Source organism: Culex pipiens, chromosome 2 (assembly GCF_016801865.2).
Source record: "Culex pipiens pallens isolate TS chromosome 2, TS_CPP_V2, whole genome shotgun sequence".
Taxonomy (NCBI): Eukaryota; Metazoa; Arthropoda; class Insecta; order Diptera; family Culicidae; genus Culex; species Culex pipiens.
In genome coordinates, this window is record NC_068938.1 from 184452972 (window position 1) to 184471851 (window position 18880).

The 18880-nt window shown below is 35.3% G+C and overlaps 1 protein-coding gene across 7 annotated transcripts in view; it reads right to left on the reverse strand.

Moving 5' to 3' along the window:
* Window positions 1-1204: 1204 nt before the first annotated feature.
* Window positions 1205-18880, reverse strand: part of LOC120415429 (ral guanine nucleotide dissociation stimulator-like 1) — a 106423-nt gene continuing 88747 nt past the window's right edge. For 2 of the 7 annotated variants that reach the window (XM_039576976.2, XM_039576978.2), the window contains 6 exons: window positions 12861-12962; window positions 7427-7706; window positions 7238-7364; window positions 6809-7175; window positions 6044-6747; window positions 1209-2355 (listed from right to left, as the gene is read on the reverse strand). In XM_039576976.2, the coding sequence (XP_039432910.1) occupies window positions 1782-2355; window positions 6044-6747; window positions 6809-7175; window positions 7238-7364; window positions 7427-7706; window positions 12861-12962 (2154 nt within the window). In that variant the 3' untranslated portion in view covers window positions 1209-1781. Of the gene's footprint in view, window positions 2356-6043; window positions 6748-6808; window positions 7176-7237; window positions 7365-7426; window positions 7707-12860; window positions 12966-18880 lie in introns of all 7 variants that reach the window. The other 5 variants (XM_039576971.2, XM_039576977.2, XM_039576975.2 and 2 more) reach the window with 4 other exon arrangements.

Genomic DNA, 18880 nt, shown 5'->3' on the forward strand with positions numbered 1-18880 from the left:
GGCAAAATTGGCAAAATTGGCAAAATTGGCAAAATTGGCAAAATTGGCAAAATTGGCAAAATTGGCAAAATTGTCAAAATTGTCAAAATTGGCAAAATTGTCAAAATTGGCAAAATTGGCAAAATTGTCAAAATTGGCAAAATTGGCAAAATTGGCAAAATTGGCAAAAATGGCAAAAATGGCAAAATTGACAAAATTGGCAAAATTGGCAAAATTGGCAAAATTGGCAAAATTGTCAAAATTGTCAAAATTGTCAAAATTGTCAAAATTGTCAAAATTGTCAAAATTGTCAAAATTGTCAAAATTGTCAAAATTGTCAAAATTGTCAAAATTGTCAAAATTGTCAAAATTGTCAAAATTGTCAAAATTGTCAAAATTGTCAAAATTGTCAAAATTGTCAAAATTGTCAAAATTGTCAAAATTGTCAAAATTGTCAAAATTGTCAAAATTGACAAAATTGTCAAAATTGTCAAAATTGTCAAAATTGTCAAAATTGTCAAAATTGTCAAAATTGTCAAAATTGTCAAAATTGTCAAAATTGTCAAAATTGTCAAAATTGTCAAAATTGTCAAAATTGTCAAAATTGTCAAAATTGTCAAAATTGTCAAAATTGTCAAAATTGTCAAAATTGTCAAAATTGTCAATATTGTCAAAATTGTCAAAATTGTCAATATTGTCAAAATTGTCAAAATTGTCAAAATTGTCAAAATTGTCAAAATTGTCAAAATTGTCAAAATTGTCAAAATTGTCAAAATTGTCAAAATTGTCAAAATTGTCAAAATTGTCAAAATTGTCAAAATTGTCAAAATTGTCAAAATTGTCAAAATTGTCAAAATTGTCAAAATTGTCAAAATTGTCAAAATTGTCAAAATTGTCAAAATTGTCAAAGTTGTCAAAATTATCAAAATTGTCAAAATTGTCAAAATTGTCAAAATTGTCAAAATTGTCAAAATTGTCAAAATTGTCAATAATGTCAAAAATGTCAAAAATGACAAAAATTACAATAATGACAAAAATGACAAAAATGACAAAAATGACAAAAATGACAAAAATGTCAAAAATGACATAAATGACAAAATTGCCAAAAATGACAAAATTGCCAAAATTGCCAAAATTGGCAAACATAAACAAACAGTTATGATTCATTCAACGCTGTATACCAATGTCTCCCCCACGAGACTTCTTCAAAACATTAGTGAAATAAATAAACTTTTTTGTTTAGATTACCATTCCAGTGGAACTATATTTTCCAGGTATAAATTCCTTCACTTCCTACTACTCCTATTAGTCTACTGTCTACACGGTCTAGGACTCGGTCGAATCCTATCAATTCACTAAAAACGAGTTCAACAGTGTTGTTGGTTCACAATTCCGAGGGTTCATTAGGTGTGTTTAGTCAGTAGGTTTACAAAGCTCCTGCGTTTTCAGTACTCTTCGTGTGTGATGTGTGTGTGTGATAATACATGATATTGTTTTCTCTTCTAGATTTCTCTTGTGATGTTGTTACGCCTTTCAAGTCCTTTTGTTAGTACATTCTAGTGTATGTGTTGTTGTTGTTGTATAGTATAAGGGTCTAAAACTTATCTGCACAATTACGCTCCTCGTGGCTAAAATCTGGTTAAGGTTTAAGATTTGTTTGTAAAGAACTTCGAGTCACGATTGGTTCCGATAAATATCTGTTGACCTTGAGATTCCTAACATTCGAGAACGGGGTTTTCATAAATAAATATATTTACACAGAATTAAATGGTTTTTCCCTTTGTTTGCACGAAAACTCGCGCCTACCGCCCACTCTCTCCGTCCTTTTTTGGCCTCAAGATAAAGTTAAGGTTGTACGCCGTATTGACAGCGTAGTACACGTTGGCATTGTTGGGCAACAGCAGCTCCTTGTCCGGCAGCACCTGGGACAGCGTGTACCGCTCCGGATCACCCTCCAGGCCCAGCTTGAGCATCGCGTTCCGGATGACCTGGGGCGTGCGCTCGTTGTTGCCCAGCATAATACTTTTGTACAGCACGATTCCGTCCAGCTCGACCTGGTCCGTCTCGAAGGTAACTTTAATGATGTAGAAATCGGGCGAACTCTTCTTCAGCGGCGAATCGTCCTTCAGCTGGCCGTTGATGATCGGCACGTCGTGGCCGTTTTTCGTGGCGGACGACGAGTTGCTGCCGTTGTGGTGGGCCCGGTTGGATTGCGGCGTCCGGATGAGGCCAGATCCGTTTAGGTGGTTGTTGGACTTTTGACTGCTCGAGGTGGTCGATTCCATCGACAGGGACGACACGCTGCTGGCGGCGGACAGGATCGACGCGTTCGGTGGGGTCACGTCCCGGTCCAGGGAGTTGTTGCGGGAGCTGTAGCTGTAAGTGAAGAGTGGTGTTAACTCGAATGTCAGTTTGTATTTTATTTTAGAATTTGCATGTGAATGACCTTCGTTTTTTTTTTAATTTGGCAGATCAAAATTAAATATACTTTTTTCGTAAATTTGCGAGAACACGTGATGTTTGCAATCAAACCCTATCCTAATACAGTCCAGACTCGATAATCCGAAAGTTTGCATAGGTCGAAAGATTATCTAATCGGAATTTCATAAAAATTCAAAATATTTTTAAGCCAGTCCAAATATGCTAAATATGATTACCAATACAGAATAAGGCATTTAATATTGTTTTCCGATTATTAGGCATCAAATTGCATTAAAATTATATTTTCGCCCCCTGATTTCAGACCAATTTTAAAGGGGCCGGCTGGTACAGACATAAACTTAAAAAAATCGAGTTATGCGACCACATTTAGTCAAATCTGAGTAGTTGGTTGCCCATTAAATTACAAAATGCATTTTTTCATTAATTCTTCATCGCCATTTTGGCCACCACCAAGGATTTAAAAATCCTAAATCACTCTAGTTAAGTTCACGGGCTCGTTGAGCTTTGCAATCAAAAATAAGACATCGCAAAGAAAAATCTCATTCGATTATCCGAAGTTTCCAAAAACAATCAAATTATTCACTCAAAAAAAATCCTTTTTTTTAGTTTTTATTTCTAAAATACTGTCATTTTGTTAAAACCACGTAATTTTTAAAATGTTTGTATTTCTTAAAAAAAATACGTAATTTTATGATTAATTTGAGCTTAAAAAAACAATAACTCCCCAAATATTTGCGAAATTTCGTATAATTTAATAATTGCTGCATATTGTGTCATCGGAACTTTACTGTTCCCAGTTTACAATCATGGTAATATTACATCTTGGAAGGGGGTAGATCTTATATGTTAGAAAAAAGTGTATAATTTTCCACCTATGAAAAATTGTGTATTTATATCATTATTATGGTGTAATGTCACTTTTTCAGTCTAAATTGAGGTAAAACTATATCATAAAAGTGGTAATATTCATGCTTTCAAAATTACACCTTCCAAAATTTATCAATTTTTTACTGTGTACTTTCACTGAACGTAGTTTTGTAAACTTTTTTAAGATTGAAAACAAAACAAACGCTTCAAATTTATTTTGTGAAAATTGCTGACATTTGACACAAATATTAAAACCCTGTTTTTTTTTTTTTCAAAAATGAGTTTTTTCTCCAGAATTCGGCATTTTTTCATTTTGTTTATGAATTTTGTATTTTTTTTTTATTTTGATGAACCTTGTCCATGCATCATCAATAAATTCCATGCAAGGTTCCATTTAATTTTGTGAGCCGGTCATACAACATGGGCAAGTGGATATTCGAAAATGTGTTTCTTGGGATCGATTTGGTGTTTTCTGAAAAGTTGTCGGTTTCGATTACGACTTTTTAGAAAAAAGGCACACGTTAAAAAAAATCCAATTTTTTTAATTGACTTTGATAAAAAAAATAAATAGATTTATTAAAATAAATCTGATTTTCAATAAGAAAAAGTAACATTTTGAAAGGGCTTAACACACACATTATTTGGAATTTTTCAAATGTTTGATTAGGTATTCAAATTTTGAATTAATTTTTATAGAAACGAAAATTTCATAAACGTTTCGTTTTTTAACAATCAGTATTTTTTGAGATATGACGAATTTAAAAATGAGTGCTGACAAGATGACAATGTTTCTCAGCAACCACCAGTCCTCAACAATGTTAAAAAATCAAAGTGATAGGAAATGTGCTCAAAAAAATTTTTTTTCGGGATTGATAAACCTTCAGGAAGTATTTTTAAATAGCAAAAAAGTGATAATTTTTCGAAAAAAAATTTCACCTATAAATGCCTTTAACTTGAAAACTGTGCACTTTCTCGAAAAATTTGAAAAAATATTTTCGATAGCAAATTTTTTTTTGCATCCGATTTTTTTTTTATTTTTGCGCCATCCTAAACTCTAGCGCAAATGACAACATATTTAAAAAAAATCAAGGGTTTAAAATTCCCATCTTGTGAATTGAACATTTCTGATAAGGCTGGTATTTCATGTTTTTGTCCCTCGGCACTGGTCAAAGTCGAGGAGGGGAGCAAAAAACTAAATTTTTAAGTCCAAAGCTCAAGTCCTTTTTGAAAATCGTGAACGAAAAAAATTCAAAAAAAAATCTTTATACATTTATTACAATTACGCTACAATCAAAAGCTTGCAAAATAATCATGAATTTACGGAATATTTGTTTTCCTTAAGTTTTATGTCTTTTTTCGTCTGTGGTCCCTGAATTTTAAAAATGAATTAATTTCAAAAGTTTTTCCATTGAAAATTTAAATTTTCAACATTTTTTGCCCTTGACTTTATTTTTAATCTTGAGAAATTTTTGAAGCTTGAAATATCATTTGCAATGGCCATAAAAGTTAAATATAGAATCAAGATTTTTTCCATAAACCTATTTCTTCGTCTTAATCATAACCTAAAACTTTGCCAAAGACACCAAATCGTTCAGAAAATGGAAAAAGTTTCATCCAAACAAAAAAGGTGCAGTGGTAATGTAACAGGCATAACCAAAATGACGAAGAACGAATAAAGAAACATTTAGCTGAATTCTTGATTTTTTAACTTTATGTGAGGAAGGCTAGGTAGTATTTAGAGAAGGCATCACCTTGAGGCGCTTGCTTTTTTATAGGGAAGCGGGATGGCCAGTTCCTGAAACGCCACCTGGTGGCGCTTTCGAGAGGAGCTAAGCTCGTCTCGTTTCGGTGGTAGACCACCGACTGAAGCCAGCCTTTAAATTTCCCGTGGTTTTGTAGGGAAGCGAGAAGGCTGGCGCTCGCGAGAAGAGCTGAGCTTCTCTCGCTTCGGCGGTAGACCACCGACTAAACTAATGCTGTGGAGGGAGTGGCGTTTATATTTATATCAAAACCGTCGGCCGCGCTGCTTCTGAGATTTTCCCCTCTGCTTGGGGAAGGCGTTTCATTTTTCGGTTTCATTTCGCTTCGCGAAATTTTGGATTGCTACCCTGTATAGAGCCCTAAGACGAAGTTCTTCGTCAAAAAAAAAACAAAGATAGTTGATTTGCACAAACGTAAAGAATTACTCAAAAACGTATATAGTTTTGTTAATTATTTGAGTTAGTTAAAAAAAATATACACAGCAATTTATTTTAAATGACAATTTGCGATTGTTTGACCTCTACCTTGTGAAGATTTTTTTTCTTTTTTGATATTTAGTAAGTTTATGATTGTTTCTAAATTTTTTTCAATATATTTTCAACAAATATTAAACATTAAAAAATAAAAAATAAACTTGTTAGGTTTAATTTTATTCAATATCTACAATACACGGAATTAAATAAATTGCAGTAAAGAAAAAATGTAATAAATGATAATTTAAACTAGTTATTGTGTTCAAAATATCGTTTACGGTATTGATTTTAGGTTGATTGTTCATAATTTATGAATTTCAGAGAGAAATCGGTTTTTTTTTTCAAAATTTTAAATTAAATGGTAAATTTTGCAGCCAGTCGACACATCGATCACAAAATTAGGTGTGCAAGATGAAGATGAAGGGTAAATTTTTTAAAAAATATATGAGAATATATATGTTTCAAAAGCAAAGAATACCAAAGCATAAAAATTAAACCTCAAAATTCATCCCCAACCCTACCTCTGATTCGACGCATTGTTGATATCACAGTAAAACTGCGAGCCCGCCCCACTGCTGCTGTTCGACGCAATCGAGTCGCTCTTCTTGTGTCCCTGGTGGCCCGGCCTCCTGATCGGCTCCGGCGGCGACTCCAGCTGACAGCTCAGCGTGTGCGCTTCCCGCTCGTCCAGCACCAGCAGCGAGGCAAACCACCGATCAAACAGCGGATCTTCCGGCAGGTGGTACGTATTGGCGGCCCCCTGCAGCAGCTTGATCTGCGCCAGCACCTCAAACTCTTTCCTCCGCTTGTCAAAGTTGATCAGTCCCTCCTGCAGGGTGTCCGGGATGGCAGCATGAATCATGGTTAGATCGGTCAGGAACGTCCCGAGGTAGGGGATCGTGCCGTGGCTGATGAGGGTGTTTTGTTTCTGGAACACTTTCTGCAGGTGGCGATCGTTCTCGCCGACCGTATCGGCAAACTTGGCAGTTCCTTCGCGCATCAGGACCTCCCGCTGGGCCCACGCGTTGTTATCCTCGGAGAATATCCGGGCCAGCTCGGAGTACAGTTCGAGCTTTTCCCGTGGCATTACGGCCCAGGTTTTGGACAGCCGATAGACGGCGTTCGACTGGAGCCCGGAGATGATCGCTTTGAGGGAGGAGAAGTTCTTCAGCAGTCGCAACTCCTGGGCGATGTCGATCCAGGTTGAGATGAGAAGGGCGCGTTCCTACAAAGGGGACAAGCGTTAGTGGATACAAGGTTCAGGTGAGGGATTTCGTAAGGCCTACCTGCGGTTTCAACCGGGGCTCAATCAGCACACTGGAAATGACCCTGAAGGAAACCGCGTTGAACTGCGTCACGGTCGCCAGCACCGAGCCGCACTCGTGCTTGTCCCGGTTGGACCAGATCGAACCGAGACACTGGTGCGGGACGAGTCGCTTGAACAGCTCCATGTCCATCCGCGTCAGCTGCTCGGCAAAGTGCTTCACGGGGATGTTCGGGAAGCGGTACGAGTTCAGCAGGTGCGACGGAGGCCCGCGGAAGGCCGGCGTCAGGCACAGGCCCCCGAACTGGTCCGCGAACTGGTCGTGGTAATCGTTGGACCATGGCAACGGCGGTGGTATCCTACTGTACTTATCTAACCTATTCGTATACCTGGAAGGAGAAGCAGTCCTCACTAAAAGAAGTTCTTTGAAGAACGGGAGTTGATCACTTACCTATGTAAAGCTTTCACGTGGATTTCCGAGTTTGGCAGCCGCTTCGAGGTGAACGCCAGAAGCCTTTGCAAGTTTTCCGTGTCCCAGTCCTCGGGGAATCCATCCAGCCAGACGTGAAGGACGGAGACTGTGAAGCGAAAACAGAATTTGAGATTCAATCTCCAAAGCATCCACCACCCGCATACCCACCTAGAGTTTTCTTGTGCTGATCGGTCAGCGATTCCGACGCCGGCAGCAGCGCCGCCGGTTCCGAGTGCAACCGCTCGTACCGGTTCAGCAGCAGTTCGAGCACCTTCTCCGGCTGCGAAAAGGTCCGGTACGTGGTGAGAAACACGTTCACGAACGTACTCTCCAGCTCGCCGTCGTCCGTCGTCAGGGCGTCCACCAGCCGGGACAGGGTGGCCGCCTTGACGAACCGCACCCGGACCGTTTCCCACTCCAGGTGGGAGATCTCATCGTCGGAGTCTTGCTGGAAGGTGGAAGAAAGAAAGGTTTCATTATTGACGGAATCGATTGCGTGACTATAAAAGTTCAAAAGTTCGTGAGGCCACTTTAATAGTTTAGAACTTAAGCTCGACCTAAAACCGTCAAATGGTTCACCACCGGGGACAAATTAAACCAGGTCATTGGAGATAATTGCATTATAATCGAATCAATAAACCCTAATCGGCACGTTGCCAGCCTTGCCTAGTGTGCGGTGTCCATTTAGGAGCTAATAATCGGTTGAACCATTTTCGGTGTCCCCGGATGGAGTCTAATTGAAAATGGCATCCCCCAGATAAGATTGCCCTTAAAAATAGAATTGGTGGAAAGTGGAAACAGAACTTTCCATTTCCATTGCATATTTAATGCTAAGTTGGTATCAAAAAATCTTGAAGTCAAATAAAATTTTGCAGTTTGCTGAACATAACAATTTTTATCTGTGATGGCACTAGTGGTCAATCAGGTGGGCCATTGTCACGTTAAAATGGCACGTGAGAGTTTGCTCTGGCGTTGACCAAGATGCTATTAAATTGTGGTTTTTGATTGAAAATTAGGGTAAGTGTACCGATTATTGAACACATTTGATATTTTGGTAAGAACTAAATTTATAAGCAAAAAATCGAATGACCTAAAAAGAGGTCAACATCTTAGGTCCAAAATAGGTCCACCTACCAAATTTATCATTCCAAAACCCCCCAACAGCATCGGCGCAAAGGTGGACAGCCGGCGATAACGAGCCGGCCCACTGTTTGTGTGTGATGCAAACGAGAGAGTTGCTGAAAATGCAAGGTTGTGGGAATATATTTTTTTTCGCTTGTTGGTCACCTCTGATTAGTGGTTGCTGTTGGTGACAAGTTCAAATGGTTGTGAATGGGGGAGGGGAATTATGATTGCTAGGGTCAGATAGAGTTGGTTGCGTAATAAATAAATAACTCTGTTTTCACTGACTGCAAAACTAGCATACAAGCAATTGTGAAAAAATCAAATATATTTGCAGATTATATTTATTTTCATAATAACACACCTGATTCTTTGACTAATTGTTTTAACCACCAAGTTGTCAAAATTTGACAACTGCTGAAGAAAATGAACCCCACAAATGGAATATTAAGTCAATGTGTTTAGTCATTTCTCCGTTCTAATCAAAGCACTATTGAAAATTATTATTACTTTTCGATACAACTGCAGAAAAGAACCCATTTTAGTGCTGAGAAACTATAACTTTTCAGCCCTTACATCCAAAAGTATAACTTTTTGATAGAGGGTGACGAGCGGAAATTTCCGTGAAAAAAAATCACGGGAAATAGACCATTTTTGTCCTCTGGATACCCGGGAAATTTGGTCGATACTCCCGGAAAATTGTGATACTTACAAATATTGAGGCAAAAAAAATTAAATCCATTTGCGACAAAAGAAGAGTAAATTCCAGACTAGTAAACAAGTCAAAGTATAGAAATTAAAAATCATATTTAATTTTAAAAAATCAAACATATTCATTAATGTTTAGGAAAGCCTACTGTTTAAATTCATTTCTGTTTTCCTTGTAACTGTAAATATTCCTTTACTACTTAATAACAGCTTGTGAATCTTATTTGTCTTATACCAAAAATCATGATCTATTGATATTTAAACTATTGTTTAAATTTTGTAAAACAAATCAAATAACAAGTTGATGTCTACCACCACCTACTACGACACAAACAAATTCATTGTACTCAACAAAAATTTTAGAATTTAGGAATTTAGAATCGAAAAAAGCATAATTCGGTACGGTTTTGAGTCCCAACAATAAAAATGACCTTGTATCATTAGAAGCAGCATTTTTTTTTCAACGGTATATTTACATAACACATGGATGATTGACATAAAATTTCATTATTAGGCGTTTCGGAAATGCAAATAATGTTGTAAGCATTTGATGTAAAACATGTATTTTTTTCGGCGATAAATGTACTCGTGCTCAAAAAATCTGCTTTTTACAACTTGTTGTATAAACTACTTTTTTCATTAACAATTTCATTCAAAAAAAGAAGATTTTGCTTGCTTTACAAAAAAACTTCTTTGCACATTGAAAAGAACCATGCAACTTAAAAAAATTAACAAATAAATGATTGTAGAAAATGTGATTTTAGTAAGTTTAGTGCGTGGAAATTTTGAAGTATTTTTAAATTAGAAAAAACTATTTAGCAGGAGAACCTCATAAAACTTTGCAAATTTATTTAATCAAAATACAAAAAAAAAACATTGGACGAAATGTGGAGCTTGACTTTAACTTTTAACAAGATTTTATTTGACTTATTACATCCTCGAAACATATTTTGTAAAGTTTTATCCTTTCAAAACTGAGCAGATGGTTGCTTTTGGAAAAGAATTGGGTTTGAAACTTTTTGAATACAAAGCACTGATTAAATTTTTTTTAAAGGATTTTTTAATTTTTTTCAATTCTTATAAACATGAGCTATTCCAATCCAATGTAATTCCAATGATCATTTTGTTTAACTTAAATCATGACACTTTTTTTAATTTTCTGGTAAAGAAAACAGATGTCCGTTATCAAATTCCATTTTTGAGTACTTTTGAATATGAGCAAATCATTTTACATTTAACAATATAATGTTAAAGATGGATGGATAGATACATATTTGAAAAAAAAAAACAAATATTATTAATATTCTTAGTCTCAGATGGTAGTCCCAGATGTCCCCTACAAGCTGCAGGTCGAACCGAGCTGATATCTGGATGGAACACTTTTTTATTTGAGTTTGAAAATTATGCTATTTTCTCACTAAAATGCCAAAAACTCCCTTTAGATTAAACCAATAGGGATGTTCTACCCTGCATTTTGTCGCATTTTTTAAGCCCTTTTAGATGCTTTTTGAATTTTGAAAATAAATTGAATTTTGCCTAAGTTATAGCTTGTTTAAGATTTTTGACGTTTTTGAACCTTCAAACTTTGTGTCCCGATTTGCCCCACTTCCCGTTGACCTAGAGTGCTCATATTTTGGCCAGATGCTAGTTTTATATGAACAAATAACCCCTGAAAATTTCAGGCAGATTGGTGAGGTCCAAACGACGTCCCATACAAAGGGGTATGCCCTGTTCGTGGACTCGCTCTTAAAGAGGCATTGATTAGAAAAACAAGTATGAATAATGTACCAAATTCATTAAGTTTCAGGAAAATAAATGTTAACATAAAATAATACTAAAATCATTCATTAAAATTGTTGATTTTAAAAAGTGGTCTAAACCTAAAAATTTACAAAAATTGATCAACAAACTTGCTGCGATGGAAAAAATTTCAACAAAAAAATCCTTTTGACGCTCATCAAGAGAAAAATTCGAAAAGGAAAATGGCTATCCTCTCTCACGCACGAAAATTGGGTAAGAAGAAACTGAAAAAATCACCGGGATTATTCAGCTTCACATCGATTTTACTTCAGTCCAGACTCGATTATTCGAAGCCTCGATTATCCGAAGTTCGTTTATTCGAAGGTTTGTATGGGACTTCGAATAATCGAATCTCAAACGAAAAAAAAACGTTTTTTTTCTTTTTCTTGTTTTTAACATCAAATTCGAGTTCTGCGACCCCATTTTAGTCAAATTTGAGTTGTTGATTGCCTATTAAATAATAAAACGCATTTTTTCAATATTTCGTCACCGCCATATTGACCGTCATCTTGGATTTAAAAATTCTAAACCACCCTAGAGTAGTTTAGGGGTCATTCTTAAGCTCAACAATCAGAAATAAGGCAAAGATTTTTTTTTCGTGATTCGAGTCTGGAGGTGTTATGTCACACGACCTAAAATGACCTGTCACTGTTCGTAAACGAACAATGTTTGTAAACAAAACGAAATAAATCAATTTAAATGGTGCTAACAATGAAAATCAGAAAAATCATCCGCTGATTTTTTTTTTTAAGTCCGGGAGCGATTTTCATCCCTACTCTATAGACAAAAAGTCTCGATATTGACCCTTGTCTTAAGTCCAATCATTGTAAAATTACGACGGATCTAAATTGAAAATGTTTAAAAACAGGGATTTTCGCCATTCTTTTGTGTTTTTTTGCCATTCCTACATGAAAGACTTGATTTTTCAGACAAGAACATATTTTTGTCGAAAGTTCGTCTAATTTCCTATCAGTTTGCCTTTAACAGCATTTCAATTCAATTCGTTTTATATTGATGTATCCTAATTTGCTATTCAGGTTATCACTATGGAAAAAAATATGAGCAATGTAATTAAGCTTATATCTGTAAGGGAACCATCCATAAACCACGTGGACACTTTTTTGGGAATCTTTTACCCCCCCCCCCCTCCCCTTCGTGGACAATTGTCCATACAAAAAAAAACTTTTTTGTATGGATCATGGACAATCGCCATACCCCCCCCCCCCCCCCCCTTAAGTGTCCACGTGGTTTATGGATGGTCCCAAGCCCATACTTCCCATTGAAATGCTGTCAAAAGCTAATTTATCGGAAATTTTACGAGATTTTGGCAAAAAAATATTTTCGATACTTAAAAACCAAGTCTTTCAAATAAAAATGACCAAAATTCACAAAAGATGGCAAAAAATGTCGTTTTTAATATTTTTATTTTTAAAACCACTCTGGAGGATCGATTTTCGTAGTTGGTTTTGAAAAATTCAACCGTTGATTTGACTTTTAAACTTAAAAATTAAAAAATCTCATAGAAGTGGTGTGTTTTCTCCTTTCAGTGTATTTCTTTGCAGAAACTCCGTCCAGTTTCCCTTAAGTTTGTCTTTGAACACTTTTAGATACGATACAACGGCAAAATGACAAGCGGAGGGTTATCTTAAGACTTGAGAGTTTCAGCCATAGCGCAACACTTATTACCGTTGGCCATCATCATCATCATCATCATTATCATCATCCTCAAACAACCACACCGGCTGAAACCTGGAAGGCACTTTTACTCCATTCAACCAAGACTTGTATTACTCATGACGTCGTCGTCGTCGTCTTCGTCCAATTAGTGTTTATCCTTTTAGCTTAACCTTAACTCCAGCCCGGGGAGGCTGCTCCCTGAGATGTACTTCAAGGCTCAAGGTAATACTTACGAAATGTTTGAAAGTGGTCTAAAACTTACAAATTTTGTTTTTCAAGATTTTTTTTTACTTACACTGCTGGCGCTCGGCGTCGGCCGGTGGTAGCGGACCTTCTTCAGGTACACGGTGTAGATGGCGTCCTTTTCGCGCTCCTCGCCCCACAACCGCCAGGTGGGCTGCTGGGAGAAAAGAGAAAGATTTCTCATTAAATCATTGGCTTGGAAAGCGAGATTAAGGGGCGATACAACTGTAGGGTGAAATGTGCTTCGAGTCGTACGAGTAACTGAAAAGAATTAAGGTTTAATTTATTGTAATTAATTGCAACGCAAATTCCCGTGCTCACAGTTCCTGGTTCACGCGCTTCCCGGGAAGAAAAAGTGATTATTTCCGCACAGGTTCACTTTACGGAGTCCCTCGACCCATTAGCATAAAGTTCGCCCCTCTCGACTAATGAATTCAAAAACAAACAGTGACGACTTGGCGATACGGTTCTCTCTTGGTTGAGTTTGCGTTCGCGTTGGACATAATCTGATTAGTTTATTTTTTGCATGAATTAAAACTCGTTGGGAGTTGTTTCAACAGGTCAAACAGGTGATACACAGCCGGACACGGTGGAATGTTTTTAGTGTGGTCTGTCTAATAAGGCGCTCTTGACCTGCATTCGAAATAAGTGCTAAGTGGAATTTGATCTGTAAAAAGGTTTGCAATGCATCGTTTTTTTTCGTACCGTGCTTAAAAAATAAAGTCAATCTAAAAAATATCAAAGAATAAAATTATTACTGGATATAGTAATTCTAAAATTATGTTTAAAAAACAAAGTAGATGATTGTGCTTTTAAATGATTAAATCTCAAAAAAAAAAAAAAAAAAACAAAACAAAAAGATAGAAAGAGTCATATTTTAGCGGAGCTATAAAATCCTTTGCAACAATGGAGTCTCTCCAGGTGTTCAAATTCAAATTTTTATTATTCAGAGACGCTCCTCTCAAGTAGTTATTTATAAACACCCTTCTTAGAAAACTAAGCACCAAAAAAAACTCACAAAAAAGTCACGCCGCGTCAATTGCGACTCATTTTCCAGCCGGCTGCCATTTGACAACACAATGAGGGACGTTTATTTTATTTTTTCTTGTAATCATAAATGCTACCGATTCATAAGCCTTTAAACGCAAGCTTGGCACATTTTTTTCTTTCCCAGCAGCGTAGCTGTCATTCATCACGAACTTTGGCACTTCATCGACAGAAGAAGGCCCGCACTTTGTCGCGCGCACTCAATCAATTCAACAACAAAATCATGCAGGCACGAAAAAGTACTTTGTATGGGCTTAGGTTTCAAGTGGGGGAAGGAACAATTCGTAAGGGATTACGGTATTTTTAATTTAAAACAACTCAAAATAATATTTAAATGAAGTTTACAAATCGAATATTAAAAAATTGCAATTTAACAAGAAACTTTAACTTTCAAAGGACATTTCGAAATGTCACCATCCGAATGTTAAAAAAGTGAACATCGATATCGCTTGGCTGACGAATGGATGCGGTTAGAGGGAAAAAACGAAGAAGTTCTCGTACTAAGTCTTGTGACTCTTTTGTTCAACATCGCTAGCACGACTAATTTCAAGCGATTGAGAATAATGATCGGTGCTGTGTTTGAGAGAGAAGCAAAAAATCCAATAAAAAAAGTGTATACACCGAAGTTTCAAGGGAAACAATGTCGTCGAAGCATGTTGAGGTGACTCATCCCGTGCAAAGGTTGTTTGGGGTTTTTATATGGGTTGCGCTGAGGTTGTAGGTTTCGAGCTAAAGTGTTACATTGTGCTTGTTTGTAAACACAGCTCATGTTGCATTATTGGCGGCATTCCATCAGGCAGCACAGTTGTAGAATGCTTTAATGATGGTGACCTGGGTGAGGTGTTGTGAGTAGATGTTGATTGATGAATACAAAATTTTCGTTATAGTTTTGATGCAATTGCAAAATTGAGCCGATTCAGAACAAGCTACATGTTTTATTCAATTTATAGAAGAAATTAAAACTGTGAAAATTTTCTGCTTTTTCCTGTTGAACATTATTTCGAATCGAAACTAATGAATCTAACCCAACATTTGAAAATGTCCAGCCAAAGTGACTTAAGCCCAATCAAAAGAATAATCTTGGTTCTAAAATTTTGAAAATAAAATTATAAGGAAGTTGCAAATATTTTTCAAAGTTTATGACGCCTCCTCTCTTTCAAAATTCGTCGGAAAAATTTGTTTTATAGAAAACTCTAAAACTTCAATGTAAATAGAACTCCGTCCAACTGAAAACAGTTTAAAATGCAAATCACATTTAGCATGATTGAAATTGTTCATAAATATTTTGGATTGTTACAAATTCCTTTTTACTGTACCGCAACAAGTTAATTTTTCGCACAAAAAAAATCCTCGATGCTTACATATTTTGCAAACTTGTGATAGCAAAACAAGTGGAATGATGAATAATGCATTTTAATGCACTTGTTTCATCAAAAGTTGAAATCATGGCTAGTTACTCAATTTTTTATACTTTTTATTTATTTGATTTTATTTCCCTCCCCCTCTCCACCTCTCGACTTTGGTCAGAGTCGAGGGTCATAAATTTCAAAAAAATTCGCCGCGACCTAAAAAAGAACAGAAAATTTCACAAAAGTATTTTTTTAATTGAAAATTGAAGCAAAAGTTTCCAAAGTATCACGAGTTGAAGAATGAGAGCTACCCGCATAAAAAAGTACCATATAAAAACTTTTTTTCATATGGTAATTGAACTTTAAACTATATTGTTACTACCATTTCCAAAAATGTTTGACTACTGTTTTAAAAATGGTATTTATATGGTTGGCATGAATTTTTACTATCTCACAAATGGTTTAACCATCTGGCATAAGGGTGGTTAGCAATGGTAACCTTAAAAAACTCAGTACTATTTTCGTCAAAAAACTGTTTGTTGTATGGTAAATAAATGGTTTAAGTACTATTTGGCAAAAAGTAACCTTAAATCAAACAGTTCACAAATAGTTTAATATAGTTAAATTTTAATTTTGGGAAATTGAAAAAACGATTTCACAAATAGTTACCATTTCTCAAAGTGTCATTGTATGATCCAATATGGTAATCAAATGGTAATTTTTTATCCGGGTAATTAGATAACACTATAAACAACAGATTTTTTCACAAATTTTAAGCTCTCAACAAATTGCAACAAAATGAAAATAAAAAAAAAACATAAACTTGCTTTGGAAATTCAACTTTCAGTGATAAAAATAAACAATAGGGCATTTTTTCATGTGCCTATTTTTGTCTGAAAAGTCTTAATCATAACCAAAATATTTGCTCAATACACCAAATCGATCATTCAATTTCCTTGCAGATTTCACATTGCCCATCGAAATAAAAGAAATCAAAATTAAAAATGTTGAAAACATTTGCGAAATTGTAGAAAATTTCCTAATAATAAAAATACGTACAAAATGTTTTTCTAACATTCATCTAAATGTCCTTAAGGGACTATCCATAAACCACGTGGACACCTTAGGAAGGGGGGGGGGGGTTAGCGATTGTCCACTCTTTAAACAAAAAAGATTTTATTTGTATGGAAATTGTCCACGAATGGAGGGGGGTTGAGATTTCCAAAAAAAGTGTCCACGTGGTTTATGGATGGTCCCTAAGAATAATTATTAATTATCCTCTGAGCTATTAAATATTTTTCTAAACATTAATATCAAGCCAACCAACGGAACAAGTTGGATATTATTGTATTGTATTTTTTTTATTAGGCCAATGCTATTATTTTTTAAAGTTTTTGTCCCTCGGCTCTGGCCGGGGTCGAGGAGGGGGCCAAAAAATAGGAATATTGAAATAACAAGCCATAGTTACAACATTTGCCTGGAAAAAGTATTTTAAAATGCATTTTATACCTGCCCAGTTGTTTTGCAATCATTACTTTTCAAAAAATGTAAGATTTGACGAAAACAAAAATTTTAGCAAAAAAGAACTTTTCGCGATAGCAAACATCATTTTTTTTAAATTAAAAAGATTTTTAAATTAGCCTAAAATGATTCTAAACACAGGAAAGTACATTTGAAATTGATTTCAGCTGATTGCATATAAATTTACATTTTAATTTTGAAGTTTTTTGAAAAAAATATTGGTTGCCCTCTAATTTTTGGGCCAATTTTGTACCAGCCTTGTTCAAATATTTTTGTTGAAAACATACGAAATTTCACCAAAATTTAATTTATTATTTATTGAGATATTGACAGCCCAAAAGTGACACTTATAATTTTCTCTCAAAATGCATTCTTCTAGAAGATGTTTATTTATTACCAGCTGTCTGATAAACAAAAAGCAAATAATAATTATTGTACAAACATTCCGGTTTTTTTATGATTGTCTACTTGATTCTGCACAGATTTTTAACAATTTTCTCAGAATCTTTTTTTAAGATATTCTTGACTTTTGATCAATTTCAGCTTTGCAGGTTGTAAAAGAAAAAAGATAAGACAAAATATTTTTAAATTTCTAAAATGTAGCATAACATTTGAAAAAAAATCTCGCATGATTATTTCAAGTACATGGGTTTTATTAAAATGCGACAAAATACCAAATTTAAGTTATGACCTAATCTTCAATTGCAGTTATTTTTTCTTAACTAAAAGACGCTATTTCGTTTGTAGTTTTTAATGCGGATTATAGCTTTTTACGAGCTTTTTAAACTCGATTAAGCAATATTTTTAAAGTTTACAAGCCTTACCCGACAAACTTCGTTCTGCCTTTTTTCGTTTGTTGACGTTTTTTGATTTGTTGTCTATTCAGCCTCCTGAGATTAAAATATGATTTTACGTAACTTTCTCCATACAATTTGCCAATGCTCCAGAATCGGTCCCAGAGAGGTCAAAGTGGCATTTTTATAGCATATAAACCTTCCTTGGACTAACACGAACCCAACGCAACAAAGAGCACCTCGATCCGACGCTCCGTATTGAACTGATTCGCGTTCGAACAAAACCGTCGTAATTTTATATATATATATATATAGATTTTTAAAGAAGATTAGTTTTACGCTGAAAAGCAGAACAACCGATCTTTCGTGCGATCGGATTGCACTATCATGGGAAGAAATCTTGTACTGAGAACAAAATCAACATAATTAAATTGTAAGTTTTCCCACATGGTTTGTTAAGAAAGATGAGCTGTTTTTATGCTCACATTCCCTTGAATGAAACTGATCGAAGACAGGATCACTTCTCAAATTTATCCAGTAAAACTTAACCCTCTACAACCCAACCCCGCCTCTAGACGGGCTTCGATTTAAAAAATCGCCAAAAATCCATTTTTCAACCAATTTTTGATCTTCAAAAAGCATTGGAAAGAAGAACTTTTAAAGTTTTGGAAAATTTTAGGGTTGGAAGTTTGACTTGTTTTATGTGACTTTGCCAATGTTTTTAAAAATGTATTTTTTTTAGGGGTCAACTTTGGCTGTGTTTTTTACTAACATTTCCTATATTTTAAGTAAAAAGAAATATGCAGTAATTTTTCTAGTGCCCCAGACTATGCCTCTACGCATTTATTTACAATTTAAATGATAATGGTTCCATTTTATAGCAGAAAATGTGAAAAACATGCAAAAAATTGAATAAGTTACTGTAAAAACATGAAAAAATTAGATAGGCAAAATGTAACGATAGGAGGTGGTAGAGTAAGCCAAATACTACCAAAAACAAACATAAACTAAGCAAGATAAATGCAAATTAAAATACTAAAAATGAAACAAGAAAAACATAAAACAAGAGAAGTAAAGTTTTTCGTAGAACAAAAGTTGCTCAAAATGACCTCCTGAACACGGGAAAAATAAAAAAATTCGAAAAAAAAATTTGGGCAGTAGAGGGTTAAGCTAAAAGCAAGCGACCATACAAATCTACTCGATTATCGTGAGTAGCCACCATTAACTCGGTACACTTGTTGATCTCTGATGCTCAGAGAATCATTTGCATTGAACCGGCGACACTCCCCTTATTTTTACAACTACTACGACCGGGGTGAGTAATTAACGCCCATACGTAAAATACCGGTACGTCGCAATAA